The 19,331-nt window shown below is 42.8% G+C and overlaps 1 protein-coding gene across 6 annotated transcripts in view; it reads left to right on the forward strand.

Moving 5' to 3' along the window:
* The window catches only part of PRIM2 (DNA primase subunit 2), a 309,939-nt gene that overhangs the window by 274,510 nt on the left and 16,098 nt on the right, over positions 1-19,331 (forward strand). For all 6 annotated transcript variants that reach the window (XM_073336325.1, XM_073336323.2, XM_073336328.1 and 3 more), the window contains one exon: positions 1,040-1,108. In XM_073336325.1, coding sequence (XP_073192426.1) covers positions 1,040-1,108 — 69 coding nt within the window. The remainder of the gene's footprint in view (positions 1-1,039; positions 1,109-19,331) is intronic.

Here is a 19,331-nt window from a genome sequence, read left to right on the forward strand (position 1 = left end):
ACTTTCTTGGCAGTGTGTAGTGATTTGATCTATTCTGCAAATGTAATTTATTTGTACATTGGTCAATAACTATAACGCAGCATCCAATAATGAGGGCAGCAGGGATTGAAGCCTGAATTTACTGCAGTGACATAGAAAGGTTAACCGTTGAAAAAAGGGCTAGAAATTAACAGTTTTTTCAAGAATTCTTTTTCCCTCCACTGAGGTTATCTCTTAATTCCAGCAGCTTTCTCTGTTTGATAAGCAGAGAGTACACTTTTGATTATTTAAGGGAAGGAGATGGTTATGCAGCTTTAAAAATTTCAACTGATATTGCATTCTGCTGATAAGAATGCAGCACAGAAGAGATTACATGAGGTAGAACTGGGAAGCAAACTGTATTTACAAAAGATAGGATGATGCTCCTAATAGGTGTTCAAAACAGACTCTTCACTCGCATATTCTGCTGAGCTTTACTAGAAATAACTTCATTTCAAAAAGGAACAAATATGATTGAAGGTAAAAGCATTCCCTTCTTACAAATTCTCTTCTAAAGGGTTTACATTCAATTTTCTTGATGGGAGCACAGCAGTATTTTATGTTGCATCTGTATGAAGTGGTAATGTGGAAAATAAAAATATAAAAAGCGTACTTGATTGCTTCATGCTTCAGCCACTTGAATTATTAGATCTATATATGCAATTATGTCAGAGATGTTACAATATGATATTCTGATAATAACGGTCAGATATACAATACGATGATATATTTTCATCTTATTCCTGCTTTTAAATGTACTGAAATCACCAGAACATCTTTCTATCTCTGATTGTTTTGTTTTTAATGCTACCAATATATATTTAAGCAACCTGGGTATGATGGAACACAGCCAGAGTCATTATAGTACACAGGTGACAGGGGTGTCATGTGCAATGTACTTTCTTGCATTATATGCCTATCTGTTGTGAGGTATCTTATAAAGGTCAATGATAAAACATCAGTGAAAAATTCTTCAGTTCTGAATGAATGCTACTTCTAATTACTCTCCTTTTTTCTACAGGTTTTGGAGTTAGTCAAAGGTATGCATTACCAGCTGGCCTGTCAGAAATACTTCCAGTTGACACATGATGTAAGTACATATTAATTTTTATTGTACAATAAGCAGGGTGCCTTTGTCTCTAGAAACTCCAGAGGTTCTCTACAGTTATCACATCCATCATTGGTTGTCAAATCTTGTTAATTTTAATGAGTTAATTAGTATAATCCTTTTTGCTATGTATTTTAGCATGATTTTTGTATAAAATATTTTATACACATACATATCACTTCTGTAATGTAGATACATAAAAATAGAAAAGAGTGATAAGATGTAGCAAAACAAAATGTTTTTCTGAAAAGTCAGCATTTTTAACGTTATCACAAGCACTAAAGTTGTCAATTCTCTTTTTTTAAAAGAAAAAAGCCTAATGAAATTTGTAGTGGATGCAACTAAAACTCTAACCACCAGTGAAAACTCTTTTTAGCCCTTTTTTTTAAACATATTTCATCACGTATAAACATAGTTGAGCTTCAGAGGGGTAGCCATGCGCATCCGACAGAGTGGGTATTCACCCACGAAAGCTCGATGCTCCAATACGTCTGTTAGTCTGTAAGGTGCCACAGGACTCTTTGCCGCTTAAACATAGTTGGCATCTTTAATTTATGGTGACTTATCATCTGATGGCTTCCTACCTAATTTTCTTTTTCAGCTTGGTGACTTTTTAATTATTTTTTTAATTGTGGTTAGTTTTTGACTTAAGATATATTGAAAACATTCACTATGAGAGAATTTTCTCTTTGCTTAGTTCATCTCCTATAATTACTGAATTTTATTATAAAGAATATGAAAAAAATTAAAAACTGGAAACTATCTATTTTATGAGCTTATAAGGAACTAATCACTGTAGTACCTTAGCACCTCATAGTCTTTTAATGTATTTGTATTATGGGGTAGGGTCATACTATTCTCCTCCACTTTACATATGGGGAACTGAGGCACAGAGAGGCTAAGTAGTAGAACAGGGCCTTAAACCCAGGTATCACAGATCCTAGGATAGTGCCCATTCTTCCTCTCTAGGATAAATTCATTCAAATACAGTAAAAGCTTTGTTATCCAGCATGTTGAGGGAATGGGGAGTGCCAGTAAGTAAAAATTCCTGTTTACTAAGAGGGAGGGAGCTTGGGTATGGGAGGGGGCTCAAAGCTAGGGGTTGCAGTGCAGGAGGGGCATGGTCTCTGGGAGGGAGTTTGGGTGCAGGAGGGGCCTCGGGGCAAGGGGCTGGGGCACAGGAGGGGGTGCGGGCTGCCAGATTCGGGCGGCACTCAACTCGGATGGCTCCATGCAAGCAGCAACCTGTCCCTGCTGCTCCTTGGTGGAGTGTGACTAGGTGGCTCTGCACGCTGTCCCCACCCTGCCCCACCCTGAGTGCTGGCTCCGCAGTGGCTGGGAGCTGTGGGGGCGGTGTCTGCAGGTGGAGGCCGCTGTGCCTCTGCCTAGGAGCACCAGGGACATGTCCCTGCTTGCGGGGAGCCGCCAGAGGTTTGCGCCGCCCAGATCCGGCACACCCGAACCCCCTGTCCCGAGCCCCTTCCTGCACCCTCTCCCACACTCTGAACCCCTCGTGGCCGTTCCTCCGCCTAGGAGCAGCAGGGTCATGATGCCGGCTTCCGGGAAGCCATTTGGAACCAGGCAGGGAGTCTACTGGCCCAACACCAACCAGACTATAAACCGGACTTTCAATGAAGATCAAAAATGCTGGTTTATAGAGCTTTCCGGTTGATACAGTGCCAGATACACAGTTTTTACTGTACTAAGCATATATAATCAATTTAAAGCAGTTGTGTAAGGCTTCATGGTAGTTCATTTGGTCCTGTTGTGTACACTGTGATGATGCTGGGATAATTGTGCACTGGTGACCTGAGTTATATGTGTATTTATCAGCAGATAACATCATAATGGTAACTCAGTTCATGGTCATTGGAGTCACCACTGTTGCTTATCACATGGTAACTTCAAAGAAAAAAAGGACCCATGTATTCTCTTCTTTTAAGTTATGTGGTAATGTAATAAAGAGATTAATGAGTAGATTGAGTGGCACAAGGGACTAATACTAATTAGGATACTGATCCTTTCAGTTCTAGGTCAGTGGTTCAAATTCAGTCTACATCAGCTGCAACTGAAAATCAGTACCATCTGAAGGTTGTTCATTTGCCTATGCAGAATTAATTTGTTTAGCACAGTTTCTAGTTCTTAGGTTTTCACTGCATTTATAAAAATCATTTTACAGGAAAACCCTGATTATTTGAGATTTTGGGTATGTCCAACATTTGGATAAATCCTTGACTCCAAAATATGTATAGAAATAGATATGTAGATGTTTGGATAAATAAAATGTAAATGTTTTGAATGTCCCTGATATCTCAGTAGATAATTCAATGATTCATTGGCTTTGTGTGTGTGTGAAATTTTCACAGGTGTCTACGTGATTTAGGAGCCTAGGTCCCATTGAAAGTCTTGAGCTTCTAAATCACTTAAAGCACTGTTGAAAATTTTACCCATGGACACTGAAGTCTGTCTTCTCCCTTCTAGAGTTGATCCTTCCATGGGTTATATGGGGCAGCTTATATTATGATAGTGCTGTACATGTTCTGTGGATAAATAGAAATCTCAGTTTCCAGGGTGGTTAAACTGGTGCATTTCATGAGCAATAATTCACTTACATTTGTAAGGGGAAAAAAGAGATAAGAGCATAAATGAAATCATTTAAGAAGTAGGGGGGCCCTTGATAGTGCTCTGAACAACTGTGTTTGTTTGTTTCCCTGATTCCTCGCTACCTGGACTGGTGTGCTGGGAATGCTTTATAAAAGTGTGTAATCAGTGACACAGAAAAATATATGAATGCTGTTGGTAATATGAGTCTTTGAATAGCAGCTAAAGCTTAGGAAAACAGGAGAAGAGGATTGTCAGTGTCAACAAGCATCCCTTGGAGTGAAAAATGTATAAGTTGTTATAGTTTATGATTATAACAAGAATTATTCAAGGATTGGAAAATGCGCCTTATCGTGATAGACTGAAGGAGTTCAATCTATTTAATTTAACAAAGAGAAGGTTGAGGGGAGACTTAATCAGTCTATAAGCACCTATATGGAGAACAAATATTTGATAATAGTCTCTTTAATATATCAGACAGAGGGATAACAAGATCCAGTGGCTGGAAGTTGTAGCTAGACAAATTCAAACTGGAAATAAGACGTAAAATTTTTAACAGTGAAGGTAATTCATCTATGAATCAATTGTGGTTGATTCATTCACTGACAACTTTAAAATGGATTGGATTTTTTTAAAAAGATACGCTGTAGTTCAAACAGGGCAATAGTTCAAACAAAGTATTTTGGAGAAGGTCTATTGCCTTTGTTATGCAGAAGGTTAGACTAGGTGATCACAGTGGTCCCTTCTGGCCTTAGAATCTATGAATTTATGAAACTTGAGGAAAATACCACATGCCATTCCTTTGTGAAAGTGGTATGTCCTACTCTGGAGTTCTTATTCTGAAATATCATCAGATCTATAATGGTGAGTTGTTAAATCTACTCTCTGTCCCCTGCATGTCAGTGGGCATTCCCATGGCAACTGGGAGCAAACCAGACCTTTGCTCTGATCTTGGGGTTAGGATTGCCCTGCATAAAGAACTCTCCAGAAATCTCTGCTTCCAAATGGCACACAGAGCAGACTCCAGGAGTCTCTTTCACAGAGCTTTTACATGGTTTGGTAAAAGATTTCTAGCTAATTATCAATCAGTTTCTTCTGGGTTTTGAGGTTTTCCTCCTCAGAACTGCTGAACACATACATATCTATGCTTTCTGAGGAGGGTTTAAAGCAGCATTTCTCAAATGTGGCCACTAGGAGCTTTTCTTATGGGCACAGCCTCCTGGACAGTGATGGAGGAGGGGAGCAAAGCTGCACTCCTCCCCCAAGGCCACTAGCAGGGGTTGGGTCCTGCCCTCCCTCTGGAGACACAAATGCTGGAGGCGCAGGCTGCTAGTGAGTTCCCCACCTTCCCTGGAGAGGCAGGCAACAGGCTCCGGCACTGGGGTCACCCCCATCCATTCCCCCCTAACTCCCACTGCCTCCTCTGCCCCCCCCCCCATTCCATTCTCCTCATCGCCTTTGGCCCCTACTGCCTCCCTACCCACCTCCCCATCCAGGGCTTAATTTTTCCCTGGGCTTGCCAGGGCTGAATGAGTCTGCAGCTGTGAAAAGTGATATTTGTATGTTTGGCAATACCACTTTTCACAGCAGCAGACTTACTAGCTAGCAAGTCTTTAAAAAAGCAACCAAAAAAGCAAAATCAACAACAAAAAAGACATGAAGGTGCAAAGCACCTTATTGGTGTTTCTATTCTGTTTAGGTCCAGTAAAGAATAGAGACAAGTGTACATTATTTTTATGATTGAGTCTGCAAAAAATTCCAGCATAAATGAATTGCAGTGATTTGGACATGTATGTGTGCATATTTATTTGTCTTTCCTAAACTTGATTAGAAATTTTAGTTAAAATTGTAACAGTGGCCACCAGCAAGAGTTGGTGGCTGCACTTTGAGGCCACCAAAAATTTGTTGTGAGAACCTATGGTTTAAAGGACAGCACTCTCCTAACTTCCTCCTTCAAAAATGACAGACACAGTAGCCCACAGAAAACCAGCTCTCAGGTGGTATGTTGGTGAAGTCCACACTGAGATAGGTGAGCCAGCAACAATTAAATGGGGCTCCCAGCTGGTATGTGGGTGAGGGCCACACTGAGATGGTTGAGCAGGAAGCTCTCTTCACTGAGACCAGACCAGAATCAGTGGCATGGAGCCAGGAGTAAGTTTTTCAAATCCTCCTCCTGTCTCCCCAACGTCTGGGGCCCATCTTCCCACAGTTTACAGAGTAAGCAGAAAATTCCACTGGAGCCTTCTGAATCTCAGAGGAAGCAGTTCTACTCCCAGCCAGGACATAGGAAAAGTTGATTCCGAGATGGTTGAGAATGCTGCAAAACATACTCCCCTTTCAAAGGTGTTTACCTATAGGATTTCAGCTGCCATGAAAGGTACAAGCTCTTGTGACCTTTCTGATACCAATGAGTCATTTGTCTCCATTGGATCCAGTTCACTTCTCATTCTGTTCAGTCAGCACCCCCTCAGCCTGGACTCAGCAGCAGGGATCATGGGGTAAAGTGATTCAGATCACCTTGCCTGGGAGATGGAACTATCTCTCCTCTCCTCCGAGCCTCCTGGAGTCCCACAGGAGGTCATAAAGTGGCTACAATTTTCCTGAGGGAGACAGTAGACTCCTTTCAGTCTCCCTAGTAATGTGCACGCTCTCTCTCACAGGGTTCCACTCCTTTTCTTTCAAGGGTTTGGCCCAGGGTATAATGAAGTATATTGCTCACAGTTGAAGGGTCTGTTGAAGGGGCAGCACAAAGACTTAAAATCTTTTGTGAGAGAATCTCGCCTCTAGATCTTCTACTGAGAAGGAGGAATTCCTAAAATTGGGGCTTTGAGCGAGATACTTCAGACTCTCAACTAAGCTTTCCAGAATTATTAACAAATGGGGGTCTTATTTCACAGGTGCTTATGTTTTTAGAAAATGAAACACACATACAAAATTGCACCCTGAAAAGTTGAAGAAAAGTAGTAATTCTTACCTAGTTTGAAGGTGTAATTAAGATGGAATGGGAATTCTATATGAAGACCTACTAATACCTAAGAGCTTAAGTCTTCATTAATGTGGCTAAGGTTAAGCTTGTTGCAGTCTCCTTAGTAAAGGGCAGCTGAGGGAGTATTCCCACAAACACACACACACACAGAGGAGGAGAATAAAATGATCTCAGGCTAAACTTGGATACAGCAGCCTCAGCCCTGCAGTCTCATTGTGCAGATTTATGCTCAACTTGGAGGCCCCTATCAGCGTGACAAACAAGCAAACAAAAACATACATGAAATCTACTTTAATCCTGAAGTGTTTTCAGATCTGATGCTTCACCTGACTCTGATTTGCTGTACGTTCAAAAATTCCAAAGCCTTGCACCAGGAGCAGTTATGGCTCCACTTGAAGAAACACGAATTGCCAGCTAACATCTAATATCCTTCCAAATACTGTTGGTGATCTCTTTGGAGAGCACAGAGACACAGCAGTTACTGAGGCTTTAGACAAGGGAATAAATAAGTCCCTTCCTCCTTCCAGTGAAAGAATTTTCAGCAGATGTTCGCTTTTAAGCTACTGCTGCTCCAGCGTAGAGCTTACACATTTAGAGGAGACCATTGCTGCATTTCCTGAGAGTTCAAAGATCAAGGCTGGAGTTCTTTGGAAAACAATCCAGCTCCAAAAGCTTCTTTTTACTTTGGCTTTCTCAGGTTTTCTCTGGCATGTGTTATTCAGAGGGTCAAACTAGATGATCACAGTGGTCCATCCTGACCTTAGAATCTGTGAAAGTCTGGACAAATCCCCTTCCCCACCCCCAGTATGTTTCAGAGTGGAAATCAACCACCTCAGAAAATGGGTGTTTCAATATCACTCACGTATTGTCCGAGGACAAGTTAAAAATTCACCAACACATCAAGAAGATGGTTGTACCATCAGATGACGAACGGTGCAGTAGCCCATCTCCTACACATTGGAACAGTGAAACCCATTTTGTGGCAAGACCGATATTTTGGAAGGGCCACAAGATTATTTGTGGTACAAAGAGAAGCAATGGTATACAGCCCATTTTAGATCTTAAATCCATGTGGAGATCAGTATTCCAAGTGGAAATATTGAAACCCATCGTTACTGCAATATTTTTCCAAAACTTCAGAATATGAAAATAAACTTCCTGGACCTGTAACTTCTACACGGATATTCACAAATTTCATATCAAAGCTCTGTTCAAGGGGAAAGGATACATATCTGCTCTTATCTGATGACATTCTCATCTGGTTACCCAGCAGGACCCAGCAGCCATTACTGCAAGCATTCAGAAACATGGCTTTGAGTGAAAAATTGAAGGACCAATTGCAGCCCTCACAAAACTCCAGCTTCTAAGTTATCATCTAAGGCCATCTCTATTTCAGAAGGGAGATACAAGAAAATAGTGTCTGATTTGCTAAATATTAGCATATCTCTGAATTAGTGTATGGGCTAGTGAGTCTTATGTGGCTACCCAGTACAAATTGTGCATAGCTTCCAGCCAACAATTGTGGCAAATCAGCATATAAAGATCTTGGCCCAGATTTAGTACTAGCATCTCTTGTTGAACTCATTCTTAATATGATTTAACAGCTACCTAATGTAAGGTCCAAAGAAGCTGATCATCAGTACCAATATTGGACCCCATGTAGGGGAAAAATATCTGAATTCCTATATGAGTTTGTGGAAGACACCATGTATAACCTGTCTCATGCTGATCACTATTCCAGGAGATGATTCTTTAGTAACTTGGCATACATATAACCGCTAAAAAGGCAGAAAATCTTCCACACTGCTTAGAGACGTTGCCATATTTGTGTTTTGGGAAAAAGCTATTGCTCGGTTCTACACCAAGAATTAAACTTGGGGTTGGCGGGCTCAGCAAGATACACACAGAACCAAGTGAATGCAGATGAGATGAGCTAACCTTTCAGTGCATCATACACCAGATTGGAACTATGTTGTTGAACCTATTTACATCCAAGTCCAGTTGGAAAACAGAAGAGAAACAACGTGATAGACACATTCAAAAGTGGAACTGTGGTCTACTTATCTTAGGAGTAGTCTAAAAGGCTTCCTTTATGCCTTTCTGCCCTCATCCACAGAGAGTAAAGCTTGTGAAGGAACAGGCTACAGCAGTGGTTCTCAAAGCCGGTCTGCCGCTTGTTCAGGGAAAGCCCCTGGCGGGCCGGACCGGTTTGTTTACCTGCTGCGTCCCCAGGTTCGGCTGATTGCGGCTCCCACTGACCATGGTTCGCCGCTCCAGGCCAATGTGGGCTGCGGGAAGGGCAGCCAGCATGTCCCTTGGCCCACGCCGTTTTCTGCAGCCCCAAGTGATTACAGTGTTTGTAATCACCTTCTCATGAACCATTTCAGGTTTTGATTCTCAGATCTGATTTAACTGGAACCTCTTCTCAGACTCCCAATATACATACATGCTTTCTAACATCAGCTGGGAAGCTAAGAGGAGGGAACTATGGTCACTCATTCTACGAAGGTGATAAACACCCTCCTGGCATCTCGGAGGAAATTCACAAATGATATCTACATATTACTTGAGGTTTAGATATTGGTATTACAAGGGACACACATCAGGGCAAAATCAGCTGAAGCAAAGGACACTCTACTGTTTTTACAAGATGACGCTCACCATGAGTCTCAAAGCCAACACTATTTGGAAAGGCAAGTTAGCAACTTGACACATGTTGCACTCAAACCCATAAGAATCTCTTTACTGTCACATAATAGATTAACGAGGATCACCAGTCAAATCTGTCCTCTGGCAATATGCAGATTCTTGTCATGATCAAGTCTTAATAAAACCACCTTTCAGCTTCACAATTGGTAGGTCTGTTTCTCTTTTCATTGAAAGTATTTTGCTGTGTCACCACTCCCTTGTCCAAGAAGGTTTTGGAAGTTGGCCTGTTTTCAGTGAAACAGCCTTCTACCAAATGCTGAATGAGCAGGCGGCAAATATGTTAATTCTTTAGTGTTTTGAGAAAGTGTTGATGGAAATCCCTGTAATAGCGTCATGGCTTCAGTTATATGTTTGATATCAAACATGGTAGATCTATAAACTAACCAGCCCTTGATCTCCAAGGGCATCACGGTATTCCTTTTGAAATAGAGGTGGTGGTTTTGTCCTTCTGGATGAATCCAAATATTTTAAGAAAGTAAAATACAAAAGTTAGATGTGAGCAGAGCCTTCAAGGGACAATATAGAGCAGACACATTCAAAGCCTCTCAGGTAGAATTCCTCTCCTCACATTATCCATGAAAAGAGCAGCAACTTCTATGGGTGAAGAGAACCATATCATGAGGCTGTCCATAAGGCTACTCCAGGGCTTTTCATCAACACTGTCTCATATACTATAGAATCAACATCTTCACTCCTGCTAGTGCAGCATTTGCTAGCATTATCACTAACCCTTAAGTTCCTTTTCAATTCTACATGGATAAATAGAATGAACCCTGAACCCTCCCTCCCTCGCTAGGGATGATTTACTGCTTTCTACATTCCTCTGTAAAGACTGTCTGACATAGAGGAGACTGAGAAAAGGAAATTGTCTTATCTGTGAATTTTCATTCAAGGACCCTCTGACAGAGTCTGACTCTCCTTTGGAGTATTGTATTATGTCCAGGGTTTTTTCCTTGCTATCACTCATTTAGTAAGTAGTTTAAAAAGGAAGAAGGTGTTCTTCCAGGAAGTCCCAAAATTTTATGTTAAGGCTCTGCTGTAGATGGTTTGAATAGCACTTTTAAAACTTTTACATAGTATTTTTCAGCTTTGGAAACTATCCTCCTTTGAAGAGTGTCCTTTTGGGCACTCCATTTCAGGTGCATGTGCATCCCCATATGCCTTCGATCAGAGATTTTCATTAGCAGTTTCCATTCAGCCCTCACATGCCCTAAACATCCTTGTGCCCTGCACAGTGGCTATATCAGGCTGCATGGGCAGACTGCCCTCAGTTCCTTCTCAATTGCATCAGCCTGAGACAGAAGTTTAATGTGTCCACCTTGAGCGTGCTTCAACTAGATAGCTTTTGCTTAGTTTCTGTTTTAGCTTAGTTTAGGTGTTTGGATTTTTTTAGTCAGTTAGTCGGTTTAGTTATACTTCGGAGGATTGTTTTTACATTTTCCTCCCTCATGGGAGGCCATCCTCTCTAGGAAAGCAATGTCCAGTTCACACGGTTTTAAATGCTACATCACTTGCTGAGAGGCTATCCCAAACAGCGATGGTCTCTCAGTGTGTTCACTAACTAGGAGAGTTGTACCTCCCACAGAAGTGTAACTTCTCTTTAGCCCTTAAATCCAGGGCAAGAAAAAACTGAGAAAACAAGCTGCAGCTACTGATGATGGAGAAGCTCCATTTGGCCCACTTCAAAGGCAAGTCAGGAGAAACCCCCATGTACAATGGTCTCTGGCTGTATCTAGCACTCCTTTGACTTCAGCTCAGCACTCCCGTAGAAAGAGAGAGGCTCTAGAGACCTACTCTAAAAGTCCCAAGAAGTACAGCTCTGACTCCTCTCATAGAAATCCACTTTGAAAAGACCTCGCTCTCCAAGTAGGTCAATGGAACCTTCGACCTCAAGGCTCATTACTATAGAGGCTAAGGGCTCCTACGGTACTGGCGGGGATGGGAAAGCCCATAGCTCTAAGAAAAAGCATGGCTTCACAAAGACTTCAGTACCCTCTGGAAGAGATGAATAGAACAAACACAGAAGAGCAGCACCATTAGACACAGCTCCTCTTCTGGTACTTCCCCTAATGAGCTCTTCAGTACCACATAAGACTAAGCCTCTTTCTGTGTCAGCACCTACTTTGGAAAGCTCAAAATCCTCAGTACTGTCCAGTAGGAACAAGCAGACTGTCCCATCAGTACCGCAGCTTTACTCAGTGCTGCAAGACTTTAGGTATCTGAAGGATTAATCTGTGACTGCTGAACCAAAGTCTCCACTACTTGCAAGTACCGAATGCCTCTTGGCACCAAGAACCACTTGGTTTCCAGATCCCTGCACATCTCTGGTACCACCTGATTCACCCTTTTGCCTGGAGTTCCTCCACTAGAGGAGGAAGAGAACGATGGATATCTGTCCAGGGCTCTCTGACTTATCCATACAAGAACTCTTTTCCCTGAAGAGACAGGGAGGACTTGAGAGGAACATGTTATGCTTGATAGAAATAACTTTGGATACCGCACCCTCCTCCATATGGTTCTCAATGTCCATATTGGGATTCCTGGACAATACTGTTGGTAACTGCAATGACAGAGGTACCCCTGTTGGTGTGAGTGGCATATCTCAGTGCTCATACTGTAGGGGGCAAATGATCACCTCAAGAAACTAGTCTCCACAACCTATTGGAGCTGAGGGCAGTCAGAAATGCCTGCCTCCATTTTCTGCCTCTCATCAAGGACAAATCTATCAGAGTAAGACAGACAATGTTACTTGCATGTTTTATATTAATCATCAGGGAGACATGAGATCACTCTTTGTGTGCCAAAGCAATAAGTTATGAAATTGGTGCATAAAACATCACATATAGATTTCAGCAATTTGTCTTCCTGGCATGCAAAATGTCACAGCTAATACTCTCAGAAGGTATTTTTCTCAAGGCTATGACTGGGAGTTGAACTCCCAGATTCTCGATGGCATAGTTCAGATTTGGGGCTTTCCAGAACTGGATTGCTTCAGCACAGCCACAAACAAAAAGTATAATCTGTCATGTTCAAGAGGGGATCTACGTTGCAATTAGTTGGGGGATGCCTTCCTCCTACCTTGGATGAAGAAGCTGTTCTACGCATTTCCCCCAGCACCTCTCATACTCAGGGTGGTGAACAAAATCAGAGAGGACAAGATCAGGATTATCCTACTAGTCCCAAAGTGGTTGGGACAAGCATGGTTTCCTTATCTGTTTCACTTGTCTTTCTCTGTCTAGCACTATATATTCCCATCACTACTCAACTTCTCTCCCAGGATGGTGGTCCATTGATGCATTCCCAATCTAGGAATGCTCTGTGTTGAGGCATGGCTCTTTGATGGTTCATGAGGTTAGTGTCAGTCTGTTCTGTAGAAGTACAACAGATATTACTAAGTAGCTGGAAAGATTCTACTGGAAATACCTTCAGAAGTGAAGAAGATTTGGTCACTAGTGTGAACTCCAAGAAATCGTTCTTGAATCTTCCTTGCTTTCATGTGTTCTAGATTACCTGTTGCAATTAAACAAAACAGAATTGTCAAACAGTTCCCTCAAGGTTCATTTGGTTGCTATAAGAGCCTCTCATTCCACAATTGAGGGTTTGCTCATCCTACAACTGTAAGTTTCATTAAAGGTCGAGGGGACCTTTTCCCGCATGTGAAAGACCCTACTCCAGTTTGAGATTTCAGTTTAGTTCTCAAATGTCTCATGAAACCTCCTTTTGAACCAATGGCGACATGCTCATTACTGAACTTGTCTATGGACACAGCCTTCTTGGTAGCCTTACATCTTCCTGAAGAGTCGGAGAAAGTGAGGCCTTAATGGCAGACCCTCTTCACATTATTCTACAAGGACTGGGTTTCCCAACATCCACAACTCAAGTTCCTACCTAAGATGTGGTCTGAGTTGAATCTGAATCAGATTATTTATTTACCTGTTTTCTTTCTGAAACCACATAATTCTAACCTGGAGACTTCTTTCCATCCTCTAGATGCCAGAAGGGCATTATCCTGGATAGAACTACAGCATTTCAAAAGCCTCCTGGACTGTTTGTTTTGACTGTACACAGATTTAAGGGATCTGCTATTTCTACACAATGACTGTTAATTACTGGGAGTCTTATTGTATGTGATAGTGCTGTCCACATCAGTGGCTTTACTTAAGAATGTCCCAGCATCTGAGATCTGCAGAGCCACTACATGGTCCTTAGTACTTACCTTCTCCAGGCACTATGCCCTAGTCAGTGCTTCTTGATCTGATGTGGAAGTTAGCACTGCAGTTCTTTCTTCACTTCAGGACTTGATTCTGAAGCTTCCTCTTCCCTACAGGGATACTGCTTGGGAGTCACCTGAAGTGGAGCACCAATAAGGATACTACTCAAAGATGAGAGAGAGTTACTCACCTTGTACAATAATTAATTGTAGTTGTTCTAAATATGTGTCCTTAGGTATGCTCCACTACCCACCTGCTCCCTCTTTGCTTTGGGGTTTCCTTGTGGGATTCAGAAGTGGAGAAGGAACTGAGATCAGTTCACTCATGAAGCCTGATATAGCCTAAGTGTGGGGTGCAAGGATGTGTGGGGTGCAAGGATGTGTGGGGTGCATGCACAGGTCAAACAGATACTACTAATGAAAATCTCCAGTTGCAGGTGTGTGGGGCATATGCACACCTGAAGTGGAGCACCCATAGGGGGATACATCTCAAGGGACTAGTTATTGCACAGGATGAGTAATATCTTTTTCTGGAGAGTTCTTCCTGAGAGGTGGTCCTAATCCAGAGCAAAGATCTAGTCTACCCCTAATGTCATGCAGATGAGGAACGCCTGTGACATTTCCCAGGGGTACTCAGGGTGGTGAGGCACCTTGCTGTTCCCTGCTGTTAACATAAGGAAACATTGTCTGTGCCTGTCTGGAGTCTGCTCCCTGACATCACCAGCCACAGGCAACACAAGGACTCCCCTCTCAGCCTAAGCAGGCTCTGCCATCCCTCTGCAAGTAAGCAATAGGCACACTCCAATACGAACCACAGCACTTTGAAGTTCCAGCCCCTGTTCCACTAGACACTCCCTGTAACCAGGTTTCAGAGTAGCAGCCGTGTTAGTCTGTATCCACAAAAAGAAAAGGAGGACTTATGGCACCTTAGAGACTAACCAATTTATTTGAGCATAAGCTTTCGTGAGCTACAGCTCACTTCATCGGATGCATTCAGTGGAAAATACAGTGGGGAGATTTATATACACAGAGAACATGAAACAATGGGTGTTACCATAAACACTGTAATGAGAGTGATCAGGTAAGGTGAGCTATTACCAGCAGGAGAGCGGGGGGTGGGGGGAGAACCTTTTGTAGTGATAATCAAGGTGGACCATTTCCAGCAGTTGACAAGAACGTCTGAGGAACAACGGGGGTTGGGGTGGGAGGGTGGGAATAAACATGGGGAAATAGTTTTACTTTGTGTAATGACCCATCCACTCCCTGTCTTTATTCAAGCCTAAGTTAATTGTATCCAGTTTGCAAATTAATTCCCATTCAGCAGTCTCTCGTTCGAGTCTGTTTCTGAAATTTTTTTGTTGAAGAATTGCCACTTTTAGGTCTGTAATTGAGTGACCAAAGAGATAGAAGTGCTCTCCGACTGGTTTATGAATGTTATAATTCCTGACGTCTGATTTGTGTCCATTTATTCCTTTACGTAGAGACCGTCCAGTTTGGCCAATGTACATGGCAGAGGGGCATTGCTGGTACATGATGGCATATATCACATCGGTAGATGTGCAGGTGAACGAGCCTCTGATAGTGTGGCTGATGTGATTAGGCCCTATGATGGTGTCCCCTGAATAGATATGTGGACACAGTTGGCAACGGGCTTTGTTGCAAGGATAGGTTCCTGGGTTAGTGATTCTGGTGTGTGGTTGCTGGTGAGTATTTGCTTCAGGTTGGGAGCTGTCTGTAGGCAAGGACTGGCCTGTCTCCCAAGATCTGTGAGAGTGATGGGTCATCCTTCAGGATAGGTTGTAGATCCTTGATGATGCGTTGGAGAGGTTTTAGTTGGGGGCTGAAGGTGATGGCTGTTATTTTCTTTGTTGGGCCTGTCCTGTAGTAAGTGACTTCTGGGTACTCTTCTGGCTCTGTCAGTCTGTTTCTTCACTTCAGCAGGTGGGTATTGTAGTTGCAAGAACGCTTGATAGAGATTTTGTAGGTGTTTGTCTCTGTCTGAGGGGTTGGAGCAAATGTGGGTTGTATCGTAGAGCTTGGCTGTAGACAATGGATCGTGTGGTGTGGTCTGGATGAAAGCTGGAGGCATGTAGGTAGGCATAGCGGTCAGTAGGTTTCCGGTATAGGGTGATGTTTATGTGACCATCACTTATTAGCACTGTAGTGTCCAGAAAGTGGATCTCTTGTGTGGACTGGTCCAGGCTGAGGTTGATGGTGGGATGGAAATTGTTGAAATCATGGTGGAATTCCTCAAGGGCTTCTTTTCCATGGGTCCAGATGATGAAGATCTCATCAATGTATTGCAAGTAGAGTAGGGGCATTAGGGGACGAGAGCTGAGGAAGTGTTGTTCTAAGCCAGCCATAAAAATGTTGGCATACTGTGGGGCCATGCGGATACCCATAGCAGTGCCACTGATTTGAAGGTATACATTGTCCCCAAATGTGAAATAGTTATGGGTGAGGACAAAGTCACAAAGTTCAGCCACCAGGTTTGCCATGACATTATTGGGGATACTGTTCCTGGCGGCTTGTAGTCCATCTTTGTGTGGAATGTTGGTGTAGAGGGCTTCTACATCCATAGTGGCTAGGATGGTGTTCTCAGGAAAATCACCGATGGACTGTAGTTTCCTCAGGAAGTCAGTGGTGTCTTGAAGATAGCTGGGTGTGCTGGTAGCATAGGGCTTGAGGAGGGAGTCTACATGGCCAGATAATCCTCAGGGTGCCAATGCCTGAGATGATGGGGCGTCCAGGATTTCCAGGTTTATGGATCTTGGGTAGCAGATAGAATACCCCTGGTCAGGGTTCCAGGGGTGTGTCTGTGCAGATTTGTTCTTGTACTTTTTCAGGGAGTTTCTTGAGCAAATGCTGTAGTTTCTTTTGGTAACCCTCAGTGGGATCAGAGGGTAATGGCTTGTAGAAAGTGGTGTTGGAGAGCTGCCTAGCAGCCTCTTGTTCATATTCCGACCTAGTCATGACGACGACAGCACCTCCTTTGTCAGCCTTTTTGATTATGATGTCAGAGTTGTTTCTGAGGCTGTGGATGGCATTGTGTTCTGCACGGCTGAGGTTATGGGGCAAGTGATGCTGCTTTTCCACAATTTCATCCCGTTCACGTTGGCGGAAGCACTCTATGTAGAAGTCCAGTCTGTTGTTTCGACCTTCAGGAGGAGTCCACCTAGAATCCTTCCTTTTGTAGTCTTGGTAGGAAGGTCTCTGTGGATTAGTATGTGTTCAGAGGTGTGTTGGAAATATTCCTTGAGTCGGAGACATCAAAAATAGGATTCTAGGTCACCACAGAACTGTACCATGTTCGTGGGGGTGGAGGGGCAGAAGGAGAGGCCCTCGAGATAGGACAGATTCTTCTGCTGGGCTAAGAGTATAGTTGGATAGATTAACAATATTGCTGGGTGGGTTAAGGGAACCACTGTTGTGACCCCTTGTGGCATGCAGTAGTTTAGTGTCCTTTTTCTTTTGTAGAGAAGCAAAGTTTGTGTTGTAAATGGTTTGTCTAGTTTTAATAAAGTCCAGCCACGAGGAAATTTGTGTGGAAGGTTGTTTTTTTATGAGATTATCCAGTTTTGAGAGCTCATTCTTAATCTTCCCCTGTTTGCTGTAGAGGATGTTGATCAGGTGGTTCTGCAGTTTTTTTGAGTGTGTGGGGCACAAGCTGTCAGCATAGTCTGTGTGGTATGTAGATTGTAATGGATTTTTTACCTTCAGTCCTTTCGGTATGATGTCCTTCTGATTGCATTTGGAAAGGAAGATGATGTCTGTCTGTATCTGTACAAGTTTTTTCATGAAGTTGATAGATTTCCACTCCATATGGCTAAATTCAGTGCCTTTCCAGGGTCTTTCCCCATGGCCTCTCCACTGTCAGAGCCTTTCACAGCTGCACTTATCTACACACTACATTGAGCGTGGACACAGCATGCCTTTCACTGCAGCATGTAGCTACACGTGCCCTAGACACAGCCTCAGGTATGGACAAGACCTAAGATTTGTTTATAGTGAAAACAAGTTAATTTAACAAAGAACAGGGACTTGAGAAGAACAAGTGGTTATATATAAAATAAAATCATAACATGCTTTTTAGAGCCTGAACTTAACTAACAAGACATTCTCCTGTCTAATAAAAGTTAGATTTTCTCCCAAAGTTAAACAGTCAGACTAGGTGTGATCCTCCATTCACAAGACATGCCAGTTGGCAGCTTGTCCTCTTCGTGAAGATACCTGCATGTGCTTTTGCCCCCAAATGTAGTTCCAAACATCCATTGGATTCACTTGTAAACAGAATCCCCCTCACTGCTTCTTTATTCCTGTATAGAGTCTCCCCTGGAGACTTTCCAATCACTTGATTAGCATTTTGCTCAGACTGTAAATTGGCATTCATTGTGAAGTATACAATACTCAATTTACATATTGTTATACAGCATAGCCAGAAGGCAGCAGGAGAGTGATATAGGAGAGATATGTAAGTCCCAGGATGAGGAGAAGCCTTATTCCTTGTAGAGGGAAGAAAGATTTCTGTAGATTAATTAAAAGCACCTGAAGCCAGTCACCTGATAAAAACACCCTGCTTCAATCAGCCAGGGGAAGGAGTTGGAGCAGAAGCAGTTTGAAGGAGTTGGAGTAGAGGAGAGTTTGGAGAAGTGCCGTGGCTGGCTAGAAGACCAAAACCCTAGGTAAAGAGACACCTGGCTTGTGCAGAGAGAGAGAGGGCAGGAAGCCCCACAAGCTGAAGAGCAGAAGAGGGAGGTAGCCCAGGGGAAGGAAGTACTAGTTCAAGTGGTTTACCACTATCCCTAGGGCCCCTGGGCTGGGACCTGGAGTAGAGGGCAGGCCCGGGTCCCTCCCTCTCTACTACCCTTCTCTGGGTTACTAGTGGGACAGTAGATACCCTAGTTCAGGGGCAGGAAACTGCACCCTGAACACCCCCCTCCCCCAGAAGAGGAGGCGTGGGACCCATCATAATCGTACTGGCAATTTGCCACAATACAGTCAGACAGCTGGATAAGTGTCTCTTGCCTGAAAGAAACTTCTTTATCATCTTCTGGTGACCAGCCCCAACTCACAGATCTTTAGAGCATAATTTTTAGTATATATACATAACTCCTTAAATATTATCCATCCATACATTTTGCAGTAGTTGTGATGATCAGTGTGACACTAAAGCTTTCAGTAGGGACCTTGTGTGACATTTTTTGATGAACATTTATGGTGGACTCAGGGGATCCCTGCAACCCTATGCACCCCTGTGCCCTCTGCCAGTGGGTACCAAGAAGTCCCTGGGTCATAATGCCCCACTGCGAAGCCTGACTGACACATATGTCTTATTATTCCATGTATGAAGTCACCAGATTTTATTGCTGTTCTAGTCATCAGCATCAGGAAAGAAACTGATTTCTGTAGTTACATGGGTTTAATGTTTTAGTCTACTGGGATATGAAGCCCATTCGGGTGGCTTAAATTTTTTGTTAATTAGATCATTCTGTTTTGTAAAATTAATGGATTAAATTCTTATTGCACTGCTGAAAGAATGGTTTAATGAGTCCTGAATTGGCTGTTCACCGAGTTGCTACTTTGAAATATCTTTTCTTTTTTAATGGCCTATGAAAAGAGATTAAATGACTTAATTCTGTAAAGTTCCAAGTACTGCTAGACAATACTAATACTTCATAATTCTGTAGTAGTATAATTTT

Source organism: Lepidochelys kempii, chromosome 3 (genome assembly GCF_965140285.1).
Source record: "Lepidochelys kempii isolate rLepKem1 chromosome 3, rLepKem1.hap1, whole genome shotgun sequence".
NCBI lineage: Eukaryota > Metazoa > Chordata > Testudines > Cheloniidae > Lepidochelys > Lepidochelys kempii.